The sequence below is a fragment of the Anser brachyrhynchus genome, assembly GCF_964034855.1.
Source record: "Anser brachyrhynchus genome assembly, chromosome: 3".
Taxonomy (NCBI): Eukaryota; Metazoa; Chordata; class Aves; order Anseriformes; family Anatidae; genus Anser; species Anser brachyrhynchus.
This window is the reverse complement of record NC_137696.1, coordinates 53,147,419-53,172,648: the sequence shown is the minus strand read 5'-3', so window position 1 is coordinate 53,172,648 and position 25,230 is coordinate 53,147,419. Positions and strand designations below refer to the sequence as shown.

General features: G+C 35.2%; 1 protein-coding gene across 1 annotated transcript in view; it reads right to left on the bottom strand.

Annotated features, from left to right (window-relative positions):
- PRKN (parkin RBR E3 ubiquitin protein ligase) overlaps nucleotides 1-25,230 on the bottom strand; it is a 621,897-nt gene that overhangs the window by 493,425 nt on the left and 103,242 nt on the right. Inside the window, 1 exon segment of the mRNA XM_080584783.1 lies at nucleotides 23,978-24,218. Within this exon segment, the coding sequence (XP_080440909.1) occupies nucleotides 23,978-24,218 (241 nt within the window).

Below are 25,230 nucleotides of genomic sequence, written 5' to 3'. Positions count from 1 at the left end.
AACATCTGCAGTATATGCCCACTAGTCCCAAAGCAGTGAAAATTTACACATAAAGCTAAATTTAAATAAAGTGTGCAGGTTGTACTTCAGCACCAGAGAAAGAGAGAGAGAGATTACTTAAAATATCTCATTTGCTTTCCAGAAATACAACTGATATGTTCTACCTTTAACCTTTTCTTTTTTAACTGTCCGTCATCATCTGTAAAGATTTCACAGGACACATAGCTACGTGTTGATAATGATAATATTCTCTATGGTGTTTGTCTAATTTAGACCATGAGAATGGTATTTATTTGACAGATAGATTCATGAAAACTGGTTAAACCATTTTTTTCATAAAAACTGAGAAAAATTGGCACTTTTATGGTTTGATTTGATTCATCCTAAAGTAGATATAAAAATATATAAATATATCAGATACATTGTGCCGAAAAGAGTCTGTTTCTCTCTGTTGTGAGGATTTAGTACACCTAGGTCTGGTACAGATATTTACAGATATCTACATTGCAGACCTATAAAATTAGGTGACATGAATCTTATTTGGTGATACTGTGAACAAGAACTACTTTTTTTGCCTGAAAATGTGACAAATAGTTACAGTATTTCTGCAGTATAGATAACAATATTAAGAAGACTGAACCTTTAAAAAATTTAAAAAATAATTTTCTTGAGACTCAAATATGATTTTGAAAATGTCTATGGATCTCAGATAACTAAAGTATATGGAAGACACAACTGTTTGGAAAAAAAAAAAGAAATGGACTTGTCAGTGTAACAAGGACTACAAAGGAAAATAAGAGAGGATATTAAGAAGAGTTAGAATTTGGCTGAAAATTGTGTATATAATGCCTGTGTAAGAGATGGAATATTGGAAGTGCTTGAAAAATACAATAGGGGAGCATTTAACTTCTAGGTTCCTTCTCTTGTAATTAAAAATTTATGCTTGCAAAAAACAGTAGTCTTCTATTAATTAAAAAATTTCAAAAAAAAATCTATTTAAAATTTCTAAAGTTTGGGGTGGAGCAGGGAAAAGGTTTCTTAGGCTTTCTCTTTCAATGTTTATCATGAAAGAATATTCTGTTACCCTTCTTGTGTTTTTTGTTTTTTTTTTCCCCAATATCTGAACCAGTAATTATAGTGTGAACATATATATATGCACAAAAATTGACATTTAATAAATAGTGAAGTAGCAAGTTTATGGAAGATAATTCAGTTAGTCAAAGAACTAAAACATTAAACAAAATTATCAGCATTTTTTTAATAGAAATACCACTATTATTGATTTAAAAAAAAAAAAAAAAAATCCCAGGTAGCCAAATAACTGGTTAAAACACAGGAAAAAAGGTCAAGACTAAATGGTCAGTTTTCTCAGTATAGCACCCAGGAAAGTGTGCTAGGACTGTGTTCACCATCAGAAAAAGAGAAATGAACAGTGAAATGACAAAGTTTGCTGGTGATATGTTTGTATTCAGAGTAGAAAAAATGAAGGCCAATTGGAAAAAAAAAAAATGAAGAATGCAGGATGCTGAATGTCTAGTAATAAAATGAAAAATGAAATTCACTGTAGATAAATGTAAGGTTATGTACATGGGAAAAATAATTTCACACATACAATGGTGGGCTTGACTACTTATTACCACATAGAAACAAGATCTTATGTTTATAATAGATAGTTCTACAAAAATGTCAGCTCAATGCTCAGTAGCAATCAAAGAAGTAAATTGAATGCTAGGACTTATTAGGGAAAGAAAAAGAGAAAGAGTAGAAAACAGTGCTGTACAAATGCCACCACAAATTCCATGGTATGCTCCATTTTCAAAAGCATTTGCAGTTCTACCCGTTCTATTTCAGAGGAGGATACAGTAGAATTGAAAAGATACAACAAAAGAGGGAATGGATAATCAATAGCATCCATACCAATCTCTGAAGTAGCCTATGACTTTCTAACCACCCTCAACCCCACTCCCAAAAAAAAAAAAATAGTTAAAGGAGAGTATCATAGAGATCTACAAAATCATAAGAGGCTAAGAGGCATAGAGAAGGCGACCAAGACTAGGATAAGTATCCTAGAAGATACCATTACCAGACTGATTTGCTTTTATACAAGCTACTGGCAGAATCTGTGGACTACCAATAAAATACTGTCCTAAATAAATCTTTCATCTGAGCTTGTGTAGTCACTGTCATCCTTTCATGTAAGAAAGAGGTGGAAGTAATCTGTTACTACATTTCACTGTCCTGTTGCATCCCTTCAGAAGGACTGAACCTTGGGTGTGTAGTTACAGATTTACTGATCCAGCCTGATTTGAATTCCAGGCTGCCATGGGAAGGTCAAAGGACAGTCCTACTCAAAAGGATGACACCTTCCGTGCAAAGCAGATCGTGCCCTGTTGTAGGCATTCTGTGTTCCCTGCGCATGAAAAAATCCTGTCCCATAAGTCTTTATCAAATGACTTTCAAATCATTATTTTTTAAAGTTTAGATATTTATGCACTTGCTGTTATCCACAGGTACCCATGGATACTTACGGTCTTTAGCTCTGCTGTAGCAGATATTTTAACAATTAAAAGACAACAGGCCTTTGTACAATTATTATAAATTTAAATTACTAGATTATATACCTTAATGTATTTTCTTTGAATTCCCTTGCCTGTTTTTGAATTTCAGGCTGTCATCTGAAGCTTTATAAGCTTTATATATTGTGTTCTGCACTGCACCTTCATTTTCTGAAGAATGTTTCTACCACTGTAATATTTAATATAGGTAATATAATTCTTTAAAGTATCATTTCTTCATCTTGATTATGATCATAACAATACCAATGTAATTTCAAAAGTACTTTTCATTTTCTGTGTTTTTGCTAATACTTCAGTCTTTTTATTTGGTTCTGATCTCTTGGGCATTCAAAAGAGTATGATCTTTCATTCTATTCTTAATTTTTTGTTATTTTACTTTTCTAAAGCTTTCTTTTATAAGCAAATATTATTATTTGATTACTTTTTTTTTTTTCCAGAGACATTTTCAAAGAGATTTCACCTGATATAAAGAAACATATTCCAAAAAAACTAATAATAATGGCCTATGTGGATGCCTGTGCATACAGAACATGAGTAGTTTTGTAATACCTTAGTATTCCACATGCACTTTTTTGGGTTCAAAAGCATTACTGAAAAATTTAATATACCTTAGCTATAGTTAGAAAAGATGGGAATTAATACTTTGTTTAAGTTTCATATGTTTATATGAATTGATGATTCCACTGTCCTATGTCCATTTTAAGAAGAAACCAGAAAAACTTTGAAATAGCTTCTACTTTTGGGAAGACTTGAGAAATCCATATTTAGTCCACAGCTGCACAACAGACTACACAAAAGTAGGGAAATGTTCATGGTGCTCTACCTAGGAGTCAGTTTGTACAGACTTTTGACAAATAAGGTCCATGACAGTTAAACACCAATATCCATAAGCTGTCCTAAATTTTTCATTGCTGTAAATTTCTTTACAGCTTTGCAATAAATTCATTCGACTGAACATTCAATTTTTAATTTTCTATGCAACTTTTTATCGGGGAAAAATTCTATGCCACCTCAGCGTACCAGTAACCCAGCACTTGGCAAGTTCTTCATAAGTTCCATGGCTAATACCTTTCAAGAGAAAAACTGAAAGAGAATGATAAGCTGACTTTGTAAAAATCTATCTTGTCCCAATAACAAAAGGAAAGATGAGGAACATGATGAAAATCCAACAAAGAAAACACTACAGACTGGCATCTAAGATTTGTCAATAACAGACTCAGCTCCTAACCACTCAGTGAGATTGAGATGTACAATGGATATAATCCGTGAAATGTCAAGAAAGTGAAGACAAGTGGTTTATATTTGAAGAACAGAAAACTAGCAACATCATGAGACGAGGGACCTGGTCAAGGTAAAATAAACTTTCTTTGGACTTTGCTGTCTTTTAAGCATAAATATATGAAAAAATATCTTTCATTCCAGCAAAAGGAATGTTGCATTGATGAAGAACTGAAATACTAATATTCTGTGTCAGGGTTTTGCTTGCACAGATTGGTAGTAACGACTGCATTATTGAATGACCTACAATGGAGTATGGCAAAGACACCTCCAAGCCAGTAAATCTACACAAGATCAGCATAGGATTTATCAGTTTAGGTTCTCAAACACACAGAAAAACAAGCTTAAGGCAACACCTTAAAGCTCGTATTAATAGAACTTTTGAATATAGATGTAACACTATTCTAATATTGGTATACATTTTCCAGATCTGAGCTTGTAAATCTCCACAGTCCTATATTGGGTTGTGCAGATTTGTCTGGGTTAGCACTACACTAGGCATCTTTGTGCTGCATTCTATCATATTGTGTGTCCATGTCCTTGCAATAAGTGTGCGACTCTGTAGAGGTTGACAGTAAAGAGATGAAATCAGAGTGCTTAGCAGATGGATAGAAAATGAATAACAGAGAGAAAGTCAGGAAGAAGAATAGCATGGGGATGGTAAAAAGGCATTAAAGTAATGAAAATAGGAGTGAAGCCTGCTGCCTCCCACTGTCCCTGTCTAATGACACATACAACAGAAGTGATCCATCCCTAAACATGCAGTACTAGAAAAGCAGAGATAAATAAGACTAGCCAGTCTCAGAAGCCCAGAGTACAAAGGAATCACAGAATTTCTGAGGTGGCAAGGCACCTCTAGTCTAGTCTAGTCCAATCCCACTGCTCAGAGCAGGGTCAGCTGCAGCAGGTTGCTCAGAGCTGTGTCCAGGTGGGTTTTGAATGGAATAGAGACTTCATAAACTCTCTTGGCAACTTGTGCCAGTAGTCAACAAATTTGCGCCTGTTCTCTCTCGTCAATTCTCTTAGCACCACTGAGAAGACCCTGGCTTCATCTTCTTCACTTCATCCCCCCAGCTATTTAGACATCTTGATAATATTCCCCTGAGCCTTCCCTTGTTCAGACTGGAGAGTCCCAGCCCTCCCAGCTCCTCCTTGTATGTCAGATGCTTCAAGCATTTAAGCATTTTTGTAGCCCTTCACTGGACTTGCTCCCATATGTCCACATTTCTCTTGTACTGGGGAGCCCAGAACTGGACCCAGCACTCCAAATGTGTCTCACTATGGCTGGGTAGAGGGAATGACTTCTTTGATCTGCTGACAATGCTCTTCCTAATGCAGCCCAGGATGTTGTTGGCATTCGTTGCAGTAATGATTGTATTAACTGTATTAACAAAACAAAAATATTGAAGTCATACATGTGAAGAGATATGGCCAGGAAAAAACAGGTCAGAAAATGTCATAGCTGTATATGGATGTATGAAAAAGTTTGGGAAGTAGCAGTAGCAGGAGTACTATGATCATGGGAATTTGCTAGTCAAAAAAGCTCCCTCCATAATGTAGAAAAATACTCAGATGGTAGCACTGTGATTTGCTGGTTTTGAACAAGATGATAGAGTAACAGACATACTATCAAAGAGATATTTTGCATAAGCAGTGAAGTTGAGTGTTGGAGATGAGAGCCAGAGACTCGATCAAAGAGATAAAAATAGTAAAGGAAATTAACAATGAAGAAATCACTTACATTTTAACTCTGAAAAAAGGCACACAATAAAAGAAGAATGATGAGGGAAAGGAATATTAAGGAATATTCTCCCTGACAGAATACATAAAGCTAATTTGCTGTATTGTATCAGAGATGAATTATGAAAAGATAAGGCTTGGACCAGCACAATGTAGAAGAACAGAAGTATTGGCAATTTTTAATAAGGATGCCACACTGTATTTGTTAAAAAGTGTAAGGAAGTGTTTGTCATTTCAAAAGGGCTGCTATATACTGTATGTCACTTTGTGAGATTTTGACCAGAGATATCATGAGAAATAGCATGTTACAAATTTACCTGCCTTTGATGAGCTACAAATTAAATCAAGACATTTGAATTTTGGAGAAGAAATGCCTTCATCTTAATTATCAATCTCATTCATAGGTGCACATGTATTTAGTAAGAATGATGTACATGAAGTATGATGAAGAATATGACCTTATTCGCAGAAAAGTGTTGAAAAGAAGAGTATGTGACTTTATATAGGGACTGTATGGATAGCTGCATTGCCAAGGAGCTCCAAGTTTGAATGCAATTATCTTACTTCCACAAAATATAAATTAGTTTTTTTTTACCACAAGGGAAATAAGGTAAAGTGAAGTTATGCATAGCATCAAGCCATAGAACATTTCAGCATAATTAAAGAGTGTTATTCAGAAGAGGCCCTTCTGTAAATTCATGTTAGGAATAAGATACTTCAAGACAATTATTATAATAAAGATAATGGAAATTAACTTCAACCCAAGTCACTTGTCACCAGCACCCTTCCACTTTAAAAATCCAGCATCTGTAAAGCATTTCTACTATCTGTGAAAACTGGTAGTGACAGAGAATAGGAAGATAGTAAACTCAAAAATCTTGAAATAAGCCAAACTCCCAAACTCTACATTTTCCAAGAAAATGAATTTGCCAAACAAGATTATTTGTAAAGAGCAGATGGTTTTCACGGATAAAAATGTGTATGATGTACATGTGGAATTTATAAATGCAAAGAGTTGCATGCTCCAAATTGCAAGCAAAATTCTTAGTAATATTCAGAGTGATAATGTGCAGAAACAGATGAAATGGATGTTTCTGTAAAAGGAAATAAGTGAAATCTATGTTTTGAGGTTGTAGGACAAGCTACAATTCTGTTTTCCCTCTTCACCAACCTCTTGCTTCAGAGACTGAGTCACAACCACCTCAACAAGTGGGAAACAGATGTATATATGATTGATTTGCAGATTAAAGATACTGTTACACACATACAGACATGTGCATTTACATTCATATAAACTTAAAAGTGTTAAAAATTAATGTAAAGCTTTTTAAAAAAATAATAAGCATGTATCAAGTCACATTTATCAACTACTAGGAAAGGAAAATTATTGTATAAATTATACTTTATAAATACCATTATTCAAAAGTTAAAAAAAAAAAAAAAGCTATAAAAAGGAAGTGGATTGCAACAGAAATTAAAATAAAAAATTAGTTCCACCAACTTTGTACCTATTCTTTAAAACTGCCTTACAGTTACTTTCATAGAATTATAGAACCCTAGAATGGTTTGGGTTGGAAGGGACCTTAAAGATAATCTAATTTCAACTCCTCTGCCATGGGCGGGGACACCTCCTACCAGACCAGGTTGCTCAAAGCCCCATCCAGCCTGGCCTTGAGCACATCCAGGGATGGGGCACCCCCATTTTCTCTGAGCAGCCTGTTCCAGGTCCTCACCACATTCAGAGTAAAGAATTTCTTTTTAATAATATTCTCATTCTGCTCTCTTTTAGTTTAAAGCCATTACTCCTTGTCCTATCACTACATTCCCTGACAAAGAGTCCTCTCTCTTGCTTTCTTGTAGGCCCCCTTTAGGTACTAGAAGGCTGCTCTAAGGTCTCCTCAGAGCTTTCTCTTTTCCAGGCTGAACAACCCCAAGTCCCTCAGGCTGTCTTCATAGGAGAGGTGCTCCAGCCTTGATCATCCTCGTGGCCCTCCTCTGGACTTGTTCTAATACTTCCATGTCCTTCTTGTGCTGGGAGCCCCAGAGCTAAACACAGTACTCCAGGTGGGGTCTCACAAGTGCAGAGGGGAAGAATCACCTCCCTCGACCTGTTGGCCATGCTTATTTTGATGCAGCCCAGGGTGCAATTGGCTTTCTGGGCTGCAAGCATACATTGCCAACTCATGTCGAGCGTCTCATCAACCAACACCACCAGGTCCTTCTCATCAGGGCTGTTCTCAATATATTCTCTGCCTAGCCTTTATTTATGCTTGGGATTGCCCTGACTCAGATGCAGGACCTTGCACTTGGCCTTGTTGAATCTCATGAGGTTCACACAGGCCCACCTTTCAAGCCTGTCAGGGTCCCACTGGATGGCATCCCTTCCCTCCAGCTTGTCGACTGAACCACACAGTTTGGTGTCACTGGCAAACTCAGTGAGGTTGAACTCAATTTCACTGTCCATGTCACCCACAAAGATGTTAAACAGCATAGTCCCAATACCAACTCTTGAGGAACACCACTTGTTACTGATCTCCACTTGGACATGTACGTATACATTTCACGTCTATATGTTTTAAAAAGAGTTTCATCTTCAAATAAATACTATGCAGATTTTCAGAGTTTTTCCTTTTAAAAACAGTCCTATAACATATATCTATAAACCAGTAAAAATACCATAATAAATGACCACAGAACCTAATATAGACCTTGAAAAATACTCTAATCAGCAGTTATTAAAAGAAATCCAGTCACTGACAGGCTATGTAACAATTTTCAGAAAAGTTAAAATTCTATACCAATAGCAATTAGTTCAAAATATTGCTTGCATGAAATATACTGTAAAGAAAATTGAACAGAAACAATCATATTTAATGCAGGTGTTATGCAAAAATTAAGCATTGGACTTTAAATCAAAAGTATGACGATAAAAATTTGGGACACATTCTTCTATGTGTCAGTGATAAATACTTAAAAAGTATAAAAACTGAAGGGTTTAAATACATTATATATTGCACTGTAAGTTTTTAATAAAATGTAACTGATAATATAAGCTATTCAGTCACTTGTTAACTAAAACAAACAAACAAAAAACGAACAAAAACCAAACAAAACCACCACCAACAAAAAAAAAAACAAGCATCTTTGGAAAAGTATTTGAGATACACCTTGTATAAAGATTAATGACAAATACTGCTTCCTATGAGATGACCCCAAGTAACACTCGGGAAGCTATGGACAGGATTGCAAGATGCATATTTTTCTAATATTTGGGGACAAAGCCCAGGAGGAATTGCGCTTATAACTAAAAAGCTTATAAATCCCCTGTTACATCATCCTTTATTTATTTATTTATTCAGTCCTACTATTAGGGGACAAATTGAGTAACTTGTTTGTCAAACCTTTCATGTTTTAGGGACCAAAGAAGAGAGTCCCTAGCCTGACTGATTGAACATACAAGAAACAGCATTATTTAGTTATAAACTAAAAGAAACAGAGAGTTTAACAAAACAACTTCTTTTTGCATATCATTCCTATTTGGAAGCCACCTTAATCTTCTCTGCCTTAGTATTTATACTGCAGTGTCAGTATGATTTCAGGCTTTGATTGAAAGGATATCCACCAATGATAGAGACACATGCAGCAATCATATTATCATTTACACAGATGGTGTTATATATGTCTGTGCCAACAACAGTGACCACAGATCCTCAGAATTTCTGGATACAACGGACAAATCCACAATACCAAAATGTTTTAATAATATTTGTATTTGTAACTGGTGGTCTATTTAAGAGAAGAGAGCTCTCCAAGTCAAAGCTATTCTTTCTTATATATACCGCATATAGCCATTGTATATTTAAATAAAGAAAAATATGATGAGTAACTGCTTATCTGACTCATGACTACAGCTAACACTGCATGTTCTTGCCATTTCCTTAATAAGCACTACGTCATTATTCAAGCAGAAAAGTAAATGTCTAGTGGATATAAGAGTGTCTATTAATATACTAAATAACTTGCCAGTGCTTTTATTATAAAAAATATTTTGGTGTTCCAAAATTTCACACAGTAACTGTATCACGGAAGCTGCCTTTTTGATTGATCTGTGCTATTCCTTTTCATTCTTAATGCCCTGCATGTCATATTCTTAAGTCTGAGTCTCTCACTGAACAGGAATTTTAAAGAGGATTTACTTCTCTAAAAAATAATAGGGAGCAGGGAAACAGCTCAAGAAAGATGTATCTATAATTCAGTTAATAAAACATTTTTCAATAAAGTGAGAAAATACCACTACAAATACTTCAAAATGGAACTGCTTAGTTTATAAAACTTGCTATTTAATGACATGGATAACTTATTGTTTCATCAAAAGAAGTATTTTTAAGAAGATCCTTAGTTGCTTCTAAAGAAGCAACAAGATTTATATTAGTTGACAACCTCTCTCTTAAAGACTTGTCCATAAAAATGGAAATCTTTGTATAAAAAAGGCACTTTACTATGATGTATTGCCACAATATAATGGCATGATCAGTGCATCACTTTCACATAATATAGCACTAGGACAGTACTGTGAAGAGTAAGAATGGATTTTGAGAAGAAAAAAGTCACCTCAGTTTTACATACTGTGTTTACATATGCTCTAAACAGCAATGTTAGATATGTGACAAGACAGTTTTGAAAACAAAGCAATGTAAAGAGATTTCTTTATCTCTTTAAGCTATTCAGCAAAAGGGGTGGGAAGAAGGCACATAGGCCTTTCAGAGTGTTAAAACCTACATATTTAGGCAATAAGCAGTAAACGACAGCTATTTAAAATAAATATATTACAGTATTCAGTTTCTACACATGCAAAGAGATAACTTCCTCCTATTGAAGAAGGAAAACACAGAACAAAGTATTTCAGGAAAAGAAGGAAAGACAGCTAAACAGAGAGACATAGTGCATCGTAATGGAGCCCTAAGGCCTTTTATTTCAAAGCACCTCTAGTTCTGAGTTAACTAACAGAATTCCATCCACGGGTTAGCTGAGAGCCAGAACATTTATTGCAATACAGTTAAATGCACAGAAAAATAGAATCATAGTAATCCTCACTGAGACATTTATACATACAGCCTGTTGAGCTTCTATGCCTGTTACTAGAAGCACAGAAAGCATAGAAAATATTTTGTCAGTCTCTGAATGAGTGATACGGACTAGTGCTATCCCTGGAACTCAGCTGAAAATTCCCCCCAGTGAGGTAATGCCACCTACAATATATCATGAGATCTCTTGCTTTGTCAAGATACGTGATTCTACCTGTGATAGCTTTGAGCTTCAGCTCTTAACTGTTCCACACTGCACTTTGAGGATAAACTTCGGGGGTCTCCAGCCAGAATACCTGTTGACTTGATCATTTACATAAATTGGAAAACACACTTTATTGTACAGAGGGAACACTGTTTCTCTATCAAAAGGAATTAAGCCAATGTTTACATGCTTAAAATCACCCAAGATTAAATTTATAAGAAGTTTATAAGAATGTAAGTAGATATCTGTTGCTATAACTCATTGATTACCCTTTTTTCCCTAGATGCAAAATTATGATCAAGTAATGCTGCAATAATATGTAGATCCTGCAGGACTACACGGTAAGAAAAATTACCAACATACTGTATGGTTCATTTATCCATGTGTTCTGTGGTTCATCAATTGTTAAATATTTTTGATACTAAATGTCCAATACATTTAAATGTGATATTAGTACTAATTGTTCATTGCATTTTAGGTACTAAAATGCACGGCAAATCTCTTCTCCAGATTAATTAAAGATTAAATTAAGATTAATTTAACTGAGTCCTACTACCTGTCTTCAGACTATCAGTTCAGGAACCCCCCGATCCACATTAGCATTCCCACCCCAGGAACTTCCGAGACAATACTCCTACAGTATGCCAATAGGGCTTTATCAAGCGGTTACCTTCCTGCTTAACAAGATACTGACCGAGTGCTGCCAGCTTAACTCACAGTTGTTCCTGTCACTAATCAATTAAGCCAATTGATTTTGGAGGATGGCTTTGTTGGAAGTTAAACAGAAATGCTTAAAGACTATTTTGTACATTCAGCTTGAGATGTACTTCATACCTCTTAATCTCTACTAAAGAAGTCTGTTCCCTTTCTCCCATCTCACAAGAATGTAAGACAGCTTTTTTATTTTTACTATTTTTATTTTTTTTTCAATTTCCATATGATTCTTTTGACACTTGCACAAACATATGCACTAGGGGATGTCCTCTCTAGTGCTAAATTGCAAGTTTCCCAAGACACATCATAATATAGAAGACATTCCTGCAGCCTCTAAAGAAACAAGATTTCATTTAAGATGCCTTCATCAGAAACCATCTGATTTCTAGTGATTCTCATGTGTTATTCAGTGAAGGATCCAAATACTCCAGGAAATAGTTGGGCTATTATCTCTACTTCTCCAGTCCATAACTCAGATTCTTGAACTACTGTGTACTTGTGCAGGAGGTAATCAAGCCTGTAGTTCCACCATTTTAATGGTATATATGATAACAGATAAGAAGCATCCTGTACTCTGGAGATCTGACTGACATGATAGACCAATAAATATCTCAGAAACAAATGTAACTCAGTTTCAGGAGTTTTAATCACATCATCCGTTGAGATTTTCTTTTCTGAGAATAAGATACGTTCTTGATAACACGAATGAATGAAAATACTGAATGAAAAAAGAGAAAGCCATTCAGCCAAAGAAAGAGATTTCAGTACCTGGACTTCAGAGGTCTAGAGGAGAACAGGGATAGTAAAATGAGATATAGAAAGAAATCAAGGAGAATTGGCAGAATGAAAGCTCTTGTTACAGATGACAATACTTAATGAAGCTATTTCATGTATCTCCAGTTGCTGGTCAAACGCATAGTGACTGGGAGATTGAAAATCACCTTTCTGATGCCTATTCAAAAGGTACTCTACTTCTTTGTGCCTGGATGGCAGAAATAAAATGTATTTATTCACATTCATACTGCTAAATTAAGTACACCCGAAAAGTCCCTATTACAGCTTAAGAAACAGAATGTGGAAGACAGGTAACATTTCTGTTTGAAACAAAAATTTGGCATCTCTGTTTCATAATGGTTGAGGTTTTAAAGAAGATATTGCTCAAGATAGGCCAAAGATCAGCTCAGCTATGGCCAGTGTTATGTTCTTATCAAGTTAAAAATCGCTGTGGACAATGTTACAGCATGGTTTAGAAACCAGTACAAGAAAACTATAGTAATTCACAACAAATTGGGTAACTTGAGATGTAAAATTAAAATATCCATAATCACTAATATGCATGAAATCTTGAATTCAGGTCTTGCCCTTGCACAGCTGAAGATAGTGGAGATTTTGCTACTTATTGCATTATTATTAGCATAAGCACAACATTCTTTTCAAGAAACTAAAATCTTCTTAGGAGAAGTCCCTGACAATGTTAATCAGGGTCCTCAGCTGGCCATATCTACAGTTCTGATTTTATCCATGTTTGCTTCATCTACTTCAAAAAAAAAATTGTGACGGCTGCAAATGGTTACAGTAGATAAAAATTCTGATGCCAAGTACTGTAGCTTTGAACCAGAAACCAACTGATTGTTAGTTGCCAGGTGGAGTTTTCTTCCAGTTGTATATACTTGGTATTTTGTTGTTGTTGTTGTTGTGTGGCAAAGCTAAAGAAGGAAGAATGGTGAAGTAAAAGAGGAATCAGAGCTTCAGATACTTTGGATGGTCAAGTAAACTTTTGATCTCCTGTGCAACATGTGCCAGGTGACCCTGCTTGGCAGGAGGTTTGGACCAGATGATCTCCAGAGGTCCCTTCCAACCTCAACCATTCTGTGGTTCTGTGATTCTGTGATCTGTGTTTAAATTTTGGCTAAACCATTTTCATACCAAATACACAATAAGATAATGTCAGCCAGCACTGGAAACCAGGACAGAGAGCTTTATCATAAAATCCTTGATAAGTGGTGCAGTGTTACGTGAAGCTGAACACCAGTGAACATAGTACATAGTGAACAGACTCAACACTATGATGATAACCTGCCGTTGCCCCCACCCCACTCTACACTCCAAGCCCTCATCCCCACAACCATAAGTTTTTTCCTTTTTTGTTCTCCCTGTCTTTTGACAGGGAAATGCCAAGAGCCATAAAACTGACTGTTGCACCAGTAGGGCATCATAGAAGCTTGGACAGAGAACACTAGTGCTCAGCAAATATTTTGGCTCTTGGAGTTCCTTGGGACACTTTGCTCCAGGATGCAGCTGCCACTTTTGACTTCTTAATCTTTGTTTTGCTGAGTGGGAGGGTAGCTAAAATATAAGAATATACAAAATATATATATTCGTATATATATGTATATTTACAAATCTAATATATGTATTCATATATATATGTATATTTACAAATCTGTGGACCATATGGGCTTGCATATAAAGTGGAAGTTTAGTTACAAGTAATCTACTCCTGAAATGCAGAAAGCATTGCAGGTGGAGAGACTGCCAACGGTAAATCTGAAGCATTCAGCTGCAAATACCAGTTACAGAAGCAGTTGGATATAACTGCTAAATCAGAACCTGACATGTTCTCAAGGTCAAAGACCTCACACTGAATACCCACATAGATGTCAACAGTACAGACAAGCTTATAGGATACAGTTTCAGGTGTATCAGTGAAAACAAAAATTAATGCTTTTTTGAACTAGCATTCAAAAATGCTAGTTTAGAATATTAAGGTTAAACATTAAATATCAGCTTCCAGACCCTTGATACCTCATTAAAGAAACTGTGATTCTGACATAGTATTTCTCAAAAAATGATGCTACAGCAGATATAATTCAGTTCAGAAATACTCCAGACAGTTTCACATGCAGGCCACTGTATCATTCTGTCTAATAAGTGGAAGGCAAATGAAGGAAGACAACATTTCTTCATTTTTTTTCCTCAGTTTGATAATATGATCACAAATGCTCCCACCTCAATCCAGTTTTCTCTTAAAATTAAAGTCTAACCAATGTTAGTAGGTGCCATAGAATATCAACATACAGAAACGTAGAAAATATTTAATAACTAGATAAGGCAACGGTTGTTTGCAAGGGTGGATCTCCATTTTGTTTCACAGGGGTAATAAGCTTAGCTGGTAGGCATAATGCAGGCAGTACACTCACAAGAAGAATGCATAAGCACAAGCAAGGTTTAATCACAGGGTTCAACATAGCTCGGAGTAGGGAAAAAATACTACACTGAGGAATTTTTGGAAATCTACATAAAACTGATAGAATCTCAGGTGTTGTGATCAGGTATTCTCAAACAAACAAACAAAAAAAACACAACAACAAACAAACAACAAAGAAAAAAAAAAGAAAGAGAAAATAAAACCTTGACAAAACAAAGGATGAAGAAAACAACTGAAGTCCTCTTGGATTCAGAGTTGGCAGTCTCTGGCTCTGAAACGGAGCCTGCATGGACATGCAGGCCTTAGCATCTCCAACAACAATCACCCAGAAAGCAATGGAAATGTGAAACCTTCACTTTAAAAAAGCTGAGGGCAAAATTGTAAAGACTTTTTGGCAAAGCAATGCAAGAGACTGCACTGAGTTTTATTCTGCTTTTCTGTGAATAAGAATTAAATCTTTTGAATGAACTGCCCATTATCCTGCCACAACCATTATTTTCTTTTTAAAGAAAAGAGAGAGAGAGAGAGAATTGTCTTCTGCCAAATGCAATGATCTTTTTCTTTCACAGAAGTTTGAATTTAGTACCATTGAAGCTATTTTTCTTTATAAAGAGAGAGCAGGGTAAGTTTTGGATGGCTATTTTTAATCTTCTAGTATCAATAGAATTTATTAAACTATCTGTTCCATGTAATTAATTTCTGTAGATCAAGCTGTTCTAATAGGCCTGTTCTCCCTCTTTTCTTGCTGTGTGCACAGAACTCCCAATGACATTAATGAAACTCAAGCATGTGATTTGAGAGAAGAATATGTCTCATGTCATGTTGAGCAGAAAGAGTTTGTCATAGAAACCACGTGCTAACACTAAGCCTCACAGTAGTGGAAACTACTGGTTTTTAATCACATTTAAACAAAGCATTTTTTCATGTGTGCCTCATAATAGGACTCTTTCTGTTAAAAAATAATCACAATGCATCTCTATTGTGGTGTTTCCACGTAGGAAAGGTGCTTTTGAAGTGCTATTTTCCTATTTTTCCCTGTAGCATCAGTAATTAATTCATGCCAGCAATTGTTTTGGAAAACACAACATGAATGGTTTTGTTTAATAAACACAGAACATTTTTGACCCACGAATGTCACCTCCAGCTGATGGCATAAAGATGCAAATTCTGTATTTGCAGAAGAAAGTCCATCTATGCTGTCACCCATAAAAAAAAAAACACATTCCAAGGACACATCAGTGTTCCCACCCTACCCCCTGACACAGGGGAGTTAGAAAATGTTATCGGCTTCAATTAACATGAAAGGGCCTTTAAAAACAATAAAGTAATTAGACACGTTCATGAGAGATAATTATGTCATGTAAGGATGAGCATTCCCAGAAGTGCTTTTGGCTCCATTAGAAAAGAACATTTCTCCTCTCAAATGAATTTCACAGACATGCAAGGTGTGGGAAAATGGCACTGTTCTCATCAGTGTTAAAAGCATATGATACGAATGAGGTCTCCAGCATGGCACTGACAGCAATAAATTATCAACTGTGTGTTCTGTTTTCTGAAATGGACTCAATTTATCATTTTATTGAAAAGGTTCCATTATGCTAATGTCTTATAAATTCACTTTTGGCTGTTGCTCGAAGGTGAAGAAGGGATATCAATTTTTATATAGAGAACTTGGAAGTATTGCAGCAGTGAGCTGTCAAGGGTTAATAACCCTATCAGGAGATGCAATACACATACGAACAAATTTCCAAGGACTTTGTAATGACAATTTTTTTATAACACTACTGGAAGCAGAATAACCAGAATACTTTTCTTAAGCTTAGCTATTTTAAAAGAAGTTCTGACAGAATTAGCAACAGTTAATTGGTGGGGTGAAAACTCTCTCTCTGTTCTCCAATTATAACCCATGAATTGACATTCGAGATTGTTTAGGAAGTGCTGTTTCAAAGAAGGTCAAATTAAGGAACGCCATTATTGTTCTTGTCAACTTACCCAGATAGTAGACATGAAGGATAATCAGACGGGTGATTACTCGCAAAAAGAAATTCTCCTCTAAATATAACATTATATAATATGGACACTTGCTTTCTTTTGGATACAAAACAGGTAAGTATTGAAAAAGAAGAACTAGATTGAGATAGACAATTGGTTTGATCTCGTAGAACAGCTCTTTTCTGTCTGAGATGTGACTTGTATCCACAAAACCTCTTCTATGCTGTGCATCAAAAATAGAGTATTGTTTCAGAAACATTATGATGCTATGAATAACTTTTAACTGGAAGCACTTTCTTATGGACTTATATGCCCTTACCTCCAAACATAGTAATATAGCATCCACCAATAAAATACAGCAGCTAATCAAGAGGCAAAATTTAACATATATACAGATAGGATTTTAGTATATATTAGCAGCTGAAAATGAGTAAGTGTAGCTAGATCACCATGACCATTATCTCCATTGGTCACCAATAAATACCATTCTGGATTTCAGAGCTTCAAACATGGATCACAGTTTGAGAACTTCTGCAATGCAACATTTGCCAATCAGTTTGGAAACTCATTAAAAACTTCAAAGAAGTTCTCATTCAGTACAGAGCAAATATTTAGTGAGATTGATTTAAAATGAAATGTAATCTCACTGCACTATATAAAAAGAGTATATGAAGAGTTTATGGTCATACTCTTCTCTTAGTACACACCTGGATTTTCCTACTTCAGATGCACATACTCAAAATATAGTTACCTCTGAAAAGCATCTTGTAACATTGTGATGACACATTCAGGCACAATGTATAAGCATTTTGTGTTAAATATATATCAGTGTGATCACCAAAGGGATAAAGATGTGTATAGTTGCGCACAGGAGGCATCCAAGGGACAAAAGTTTGCAAAACAAAACAAAGAAGCACACGATACTGCAAATGGGCAGAACACCTTGCAGGTATGGAATACCCAGGAAGGGTAAGCAGTAAGGGATGTCCCTTTTGTTAAGTGAACAAATTGTATAAAAACATCAAGCATGTGCAGGAAAGATGGAGAGGAAGGAAAACAATTCTAGTTCTGTTCCAGAATCTCTTGACAAAGAGATTTCAGGCCTGATCATCTCAGTTTCGGTGATTACAAGGCACATAAGCATCAGCTCCATGGTACTGTATACTGACAGAAAATTTAGGATATATGTTCTAACAGTTAAGTTGTTTTGTATATGTAATGAATGCATGGTGCTAATTATTAACAATGTGCTGGAGATAACCAAAATGAGCAGTTAATGCATGAACTCTGTAAAGTTTTCTTTTAAAGTTTAAAATATGCCTTATTTATCAGTCTTCTAAATACTCCATCACAGTGATTTCTGCTCAGTTTCAACTGAATTGTACATACAGTATATTCACCCAGTGTGTAATGAAGACAAATGCAGCCATGCTTCCCAGAAAGTATTTGTCAAAATCAGGACTAGTACATTATTGCTGAGTTGGTACTTTGTTCTGCTTTTCTAAAATAAGTAAATTAGTTCCTTTCCTTTTCAGGATATAGATTGACCCTCAAATTGATTTTGCATTTCATATTTAAAAGTTTGTAAAACAATGCATTTTAAAAACTCTGAATCAAATGTAGACTAAATCACAATATGCAGCATAATTCATTTTCATTTCCATCAAAAGTGGTTTAATCCTAATACAAAAGTAAACTCTCAGTGCACCAAATCTGAAAATACCATAGTAACCTAAATAGTTACTTAAAAGTGTCTACTGAAACAATACATTGGTTGCATATGAAATAATTTATTACTCTTTCTTGTACAGCAATATGAATCTTGTTCAAATGAATGTCTGTCTAAAGAACTACTCTAGGAACCATGTCACCACGTTTAAATGGTGTATTAATATTTCAAGACATTTAAGAAAGGTTGGTGTAAGTACTCTGATCACTTGTTTTTAGAATAAGATTTGGATAACTCTGGAAAAAAAAGGACCTAATTACACAATGCAAATTAAACAGTCCCCTCCTCAAACTATTGATTTACAATACAAAGGATCTAAAGTACATTTAATTCATTAATTTATTTTATAATTAATCCATGAATGATTTGCACAAAGATGCCATGGGAAAAAATCTTTACACTGATTAATTTCCCACTTAAAAATGTAGCTAAATGAAAGCAGAGAAATTTGAGGAATACTTTTCTTTTTTTCTAAGGGAAGAGTAAATTTGTAGACATTTAGTTTCATGATGCAGCAAAGCAAAATTAGGTCATGGGAAAGTAAGCTCATTGTTGTACTTGTCTTAGTTTTGTCTAGTTCAGTTGCTAAGCGCTTACAGAGCTCCATGTCTGAGGGTATCAATACAGATGCTCTTTTGGTGCTAGAGGCCATTTTGGATGGATCAGCGCTCGCATTTTGATGGCATTCTCAAAAAGAGGATAAGAAAAAGCTGCAATTGTACTTTTCATTCTAGGGGTATTCATTCTAATGCCACATTAAAATGAGGAGGTGTAGATGTACATCATCCCATTCCCTGATCTGGAATTAATTTGACAGCGTAAGTTTTAGAAAAAATGTTAAGTAATTTTAAAATACTTCAGGAGCTCATTTACTCATCTACTTCAAACAAACCCGACACAAAAAATCTTATCCTCTTAGGCTTTTTGATTAAAAGAATCATAATAAAAAATAATATCAATTACAGAGCACAGAAATGTCAATATACTATCAACAGAATACTATTTAAAAAGCGTTCATACACTGTCGGCAATACCCTCAGTTAATTTTTTATTTATTTTTTGTTTCATCAGAGCTTTTCCTGGAAGTATGCACAGTTCTTACTACCAAACCCTAAGTTCTGTATCTTCCTTCTAAAAGTTTCTGCCTGTGTCTTTCACATAACGGATTTTACATAGACCTGAAAAGAGTTTATCACTTTATGTTTTTAAACACTAACAACACTGAGGTTTTGCTAATGACCCTTTTACCTGCTCTAACTTGTATTTGTATTATATGCAAGGACAGCAGGTTTTAACCAGTGTTAAGTTTTGGCAAAGCATTTTGTTAACTCGCTGGAAGAGAATCAATTGCTCTTTTTGCTAGAATTTACAGCTTGGCCCACCTAAGTCAATATATACCAGTAGCTTATTTACTCTTCTGTGAAAAAAGGAAACATAAGGGGACAGAGAAGAATTGCAAGAAGCATGCAAGTATTTTTAAAAGGCTAGCTAAAGAACACCAGCACATGCTAGGGAACTGACCAGATAAGTGTTATTTAAAAGTTGTAAAGAGAAAGAGCTGAATAATGACAAGCACATTAATAGATCCAGACAAAATAATAAAACCATTTATAATGGATTAACCCAGGAATTAAGTAGATAACAACATCAGTATAAGCTTACAGAAAACAAATGTTGTCAGACTAACTTGTTTTTTTTTTTTTGTTTTTTGTTTTTTGAGGTTATGGATTTGCTTGGCATAAATAAATAAATAAATAAAAGCCTGTATTTATTTTTAAATGGTCAAATATGGAGAATTCACTATAAGCCAGGATAATTTACATCAGTGGTTAATTTCCTGGCAACTTAAAATACATGTGTGTTATTTATATTCAATGGCTTTCAGTTTCAGTGAAAGCTTAAACCCCCAAATGTCTTATAAGATCAAAGATTCCCGTTATATTTTCACTCCCATGGACATCACATTATTATACCATGTATGAGCCAATCATGACCTGCCCTTTTGTATCTTTCTTGTGACTCTTCCCTTGAACCATTTAACAGGTTTTTTTCAGCAGCTTTCCTGAAGTTTAGACATCAAAATGGTGCATTGTATTCCAGTTGTAGCAATTCAAGTGCCAGAAGCAGAGGTAAAGCATACCTCCCACTCCACTCAGAGTTTCCTGTTTATACACCCAAACATCACATTTGTTTCTTGGACCCACGATCATGATGCATGCCTATATTCAGCTGATGGGCCATAGGAACCCTTATGTTTTTCAGATTCAGTGTTTCTCAGGCCACATTGTTCATTTATTTACAGATATGCAACTATTATGGATCATTGTTTTTTTTGCTTATATCTTGTTTATCAAAGCACTGTGTCTGAGATATTGGGCAGATTCTAAATTAGATGAGGGTGAAGTAGGATGAAAGTCCTGTGCTGAGATTTTTTCACATGCTCATTAGAAATCATGCAAGGTGTTACTCATCAGACAGAAAAAAAATGCATTGCTATTACCTTTCTCTGAAAAGAGAGGAAGCATGGAAATCCTTGATGCAGAGATTATTTATATCAATTTTTATATTTTTTTCAGCCTGTTAAGGACTGTCAAACTTCTGAATTTCTCATGGACAAACGTGTTTTGTACATTGAAAACACAATATTTATAAGATGGTTCTCCAGGCAAATCAAGGATTGGTTTCATTACTCACCACTAAGGTGAGGGGCAAGCAGGGAAGAGGATGTACTGTTGTGTTCTCAGATAATAACCCTTATCTGAGACAGGATGCTAGGCTATGAGGGCTTTTGTCTGATCAAATGCAGCAGTTTATAGTACATAAGTGCCTATACTACATAAGTGTACTTACATAATAGCAGTACAATATAACAAGAGTTCTCTCTCCCGGATTGTCTGATACAATTCTACAATTTGAACTCCATGTATTCAATTCAAATACTTTAAAAATACTATTTTTTCAGTCAAAAGCTGAAAAAAAGCTTCTAAGAGAAGCTTTTATTATGCAAAAGTTATGCACAAAATTTTGTCCTTATAATTCAAAAGTGGGCAAAATAAAACAAAAGCAGGGCAAGGGTTATAGTGTCAGCATCCTATGGTAACAAACAGAAATACCTTAGACTTCTGAAATAGATGTGGCCTCTTACCAGTTACTGCTACAATTAAATAATAGTTGTGTAGCTTGTTAGACTAAATAATAATCAATTAATCAATCCTCTGCCTCTAAACTGTAGGTTTAAATTTGCCTTCCGTTCATGGTGTGTGATCTCTCACACACAGGAAAAGATAATGCTTGGTTTTACTGGATAGGTTTCTATTTTAGGTAAATCACCACAACAGCCATCCACCTTCTAAAAGAACAGCTTTATAAGTATCATTGAAAGTGGCAGTGGTGGCATATGCAGCCCTCAGCCACTCATTTCCACTACTGTTACTCATCACAGTTGTGTCAAGACAAATGCTTGCTACACAGTAAAGTTGACTGAAAAACTCATGATTTATCTTTTCTTTCTTCTTTTTTTTTTTTTCTTGATGGATCATTTTTAATCTAGACTAGTCCTTACTTCAATGAATTTTATGACTACAAACTAACCCACAACAAGTCCTGGTAACAACAAAACCATAAAAATCCTCCATATTGAACAAAAGTGGTAGAGCAGAGCAGAGGAAAGGTCAAGTACTCATTGTGAGAGTCATAACAAGCCAAGGAGAAGATAACAGGCCTTTAAAAAATACTTGTTACTAATATCCTTCCAGGCAGAACTGTCAGTCATGACAGGTGGCTCTTTTTTTTTTTTTTTCTTTTTTTTTTTCAGTATGACAAAAAAATCTGTTTAACTTAATCAGAGATAAAACTAGTTCACATGTACTCTCAAAATTTATTTTTTTTCCCACAGCTGTCATTCTGCTATGAAAATATTTGCTGCAACAGAAGATGCCTATCAGTTGGTACTTCTCTTCACAGAATTTGTAAGGTCCGGGAAAAATGCACTACATTAGCAAAGTTTAAAATGCCTTACAGATATATAAAATATTCTGTAAAGTCAAACACAACTATTTAAGTCCACATAAATATCATGTACTTTAGTGAAAAAATAAGTAAGTAGCATTAAGAAGCTCACACATTTGCCTTGACTTACATGGTAGGCCCAGCCTGAAACTCTGTCCTCAGCTTACCAGATTTAAATTGGAATGCACCCCTTTTATCTCATTATTCATGCAGAATGTGAGATATGGATCATTAAGCTGGGCACTAATTTGTTCGTAAACTGCACTCATTCATCATTACTTGGCAGTGAGAGGTTGATCAAGTCAGTTATGGAGCATTTCTCTGACCCTCCCATGAATTGTATATTTTCTGCATGAGTTACTTAAAAAAATCTCTAAAAATTATTTTAATAGTTTTAGCAGCTGTTATGTTAAGCATGACTATTTTTGTGTTCAGTTTAGTCACAGTGATATCTCTGTGTCATACTTACATATTATCTTCCCTTCTCTGGACCTATATGTTTGGTATTATCTTCCACGTCACGTATAAGGGATATTTTGTATATTGTTCTTTCCAAAAAGACATCTTTGATGGACTGTTACCAGAGATCACTACTCAGAGCCTGGTATTCCACAGAATGATGTTTCTTCAGTGGGGACAACAGTTTTCAGTGTTAGTCAGACTGTGTGTGTAGGAGGGGGTTACTCTGAGAAGATCAAAATAGTAGCTAAGATATTCTTATATTTCCTTCTGACTGGGACACATCTCTCCAAAACCACTTTAAATATTACAGCACAATCCATTTGCCACACTTAACTTGTGCCTCAGATGATTGCTCACGATGAAGAAAAAAATATGCTCAATAATAATTTGGTGGGCGAAGAACTACTCAAATCCACAGTATGAATCATCATCATATTTTGTACCAGCTATGTTTTTATAAATAGGAAACTCATTGTATAGAAATATTTTTTATAAAGTGTACAGGTATGAAAACACTACAACAGATTGGGAATTCAACATATTTCCAACGTAAAAGTTGCCCAACATTCTAGTTATGGAAACTTCTGTTATGGAAATTTTAGAGGGACTATTTTTTGCTTGCTCATAGACCTCTTTTTTCTTTGTTTGTTTTTGTTTGTGTGTGTGTGTGTGCGTGGTTTTTTTTTTCTTCCAGCTTATTTGTAAAAATATTAGCATATTACAAATTAGAGATAGGACCAACACAAGAAATCACTGAGTTTATCCACTAAGCAAAACTATTTTGCTAGAAGAAGCATCAGATGCTTATCACCTTTTAATACAGTTGCTTTTTTTTTTTAAAAAAAAAAAAGGAAAAAAAAAGCCAAAAGAAACCATACATTATGTTTTTTCCTCTGGAGTATACAAGTGTTCACACTAAGAAACTTACAAATTTGGGCCTGTGTAGTCTGTGTATTGAAATGTACCAAACTGCTGATTTACCTGATTTTTCAGAAGGAAGAGAAATGCTGGGTTTTGTAGTATCCAGAATAACAGCCAACCCTGCAGACAGTGATGGGAGGATGCTAGAACTGAGATCTATGCGAGTTAGACTTTCAGATTCTCTTTCCAAGGTTTTTAGAATGCCTCCAGCATGCTTATTTTCTGCGTCATCGTTCTTCTGACTGCTCTTCTGTGGACTCTGAACAATATGAACGATACTCTGCTGGGTCAGGTCACAATTCTGCAACACAAAACCAAAATACCAAGAATTAATAAAATAAACAACTGTGGCATAAGGGACAAAATCCCTCTATCTCCGATTTGTTATTTTTTAAATGGTCTCTAAGCCTTTCTGTGTAGAATTTCAGTGTGCAGTAATGGAGTTTAAAGGAAAGTGACAAGTGTAAATTGCTAGAATTAGGATCACTTGCATTGGCAAAAGGGTCACAACACTTACAAAAATTCTAAACATTTAACAAGGAAATGGTGGACCAGAGCCAACAGCTCTAAATAAGTCTGGTTTATTGGCACAAAGTAAAAACTCCAGAGAGAACACTATTAAATCAAGTGTTAAGTGTATTCAACACATAGAATGCATTTGTACAGATAATACTCATACACAGTCTTCATATAATAATTCAGGGTCAATTTGACAATCACAAAGAGTTCATGACCAAGCTTCTCCAAAGCGTCTCTGTAAACAGAAACAGGGATGATGATGCTATTGATGAAAACCGATACCTATTTCTTCTCTTTAATGTAATTTTCAATCTAAGTCTGTGTTTAGATGTCATGTTTGCTCTAGTCTTTTCTGGTAAAAAAACAAGATTGTTAAATATTAGCCCAAGAGGTCTCACATATGCACAAGTACTTTCTCATTCTCAGTTCTCATGAGAGAGACTTACGGGGAGGGACTATTTATCAGGGAGTGTAGTGATAGGACAAGGAGTAATGGCTTTAAACTAAAAAAAATGTAGATTTCGATTAGATATAAGTAAAAAAATTCTTTACTCAGATAGTGGTGAGACACTGGAAGAAGTTGCCCAGAGAAGTTGTGGATGTGTTCAAGACCAGGTTGGATGGGGCTTTGAGCAACCTGGTCTAGTGGGAGGTGCCCTTGCCCATGGAAGGGGGTTGGAATGAGACGATCTTTAAGGTCCCTTCCCACCCAAACCATTCCATGCTTCTACAATTCTGACCCTTAGTCAGTCCTTAGAGATCTTATGTCTTAGAAAAAAGCAAGCTGAATAAGG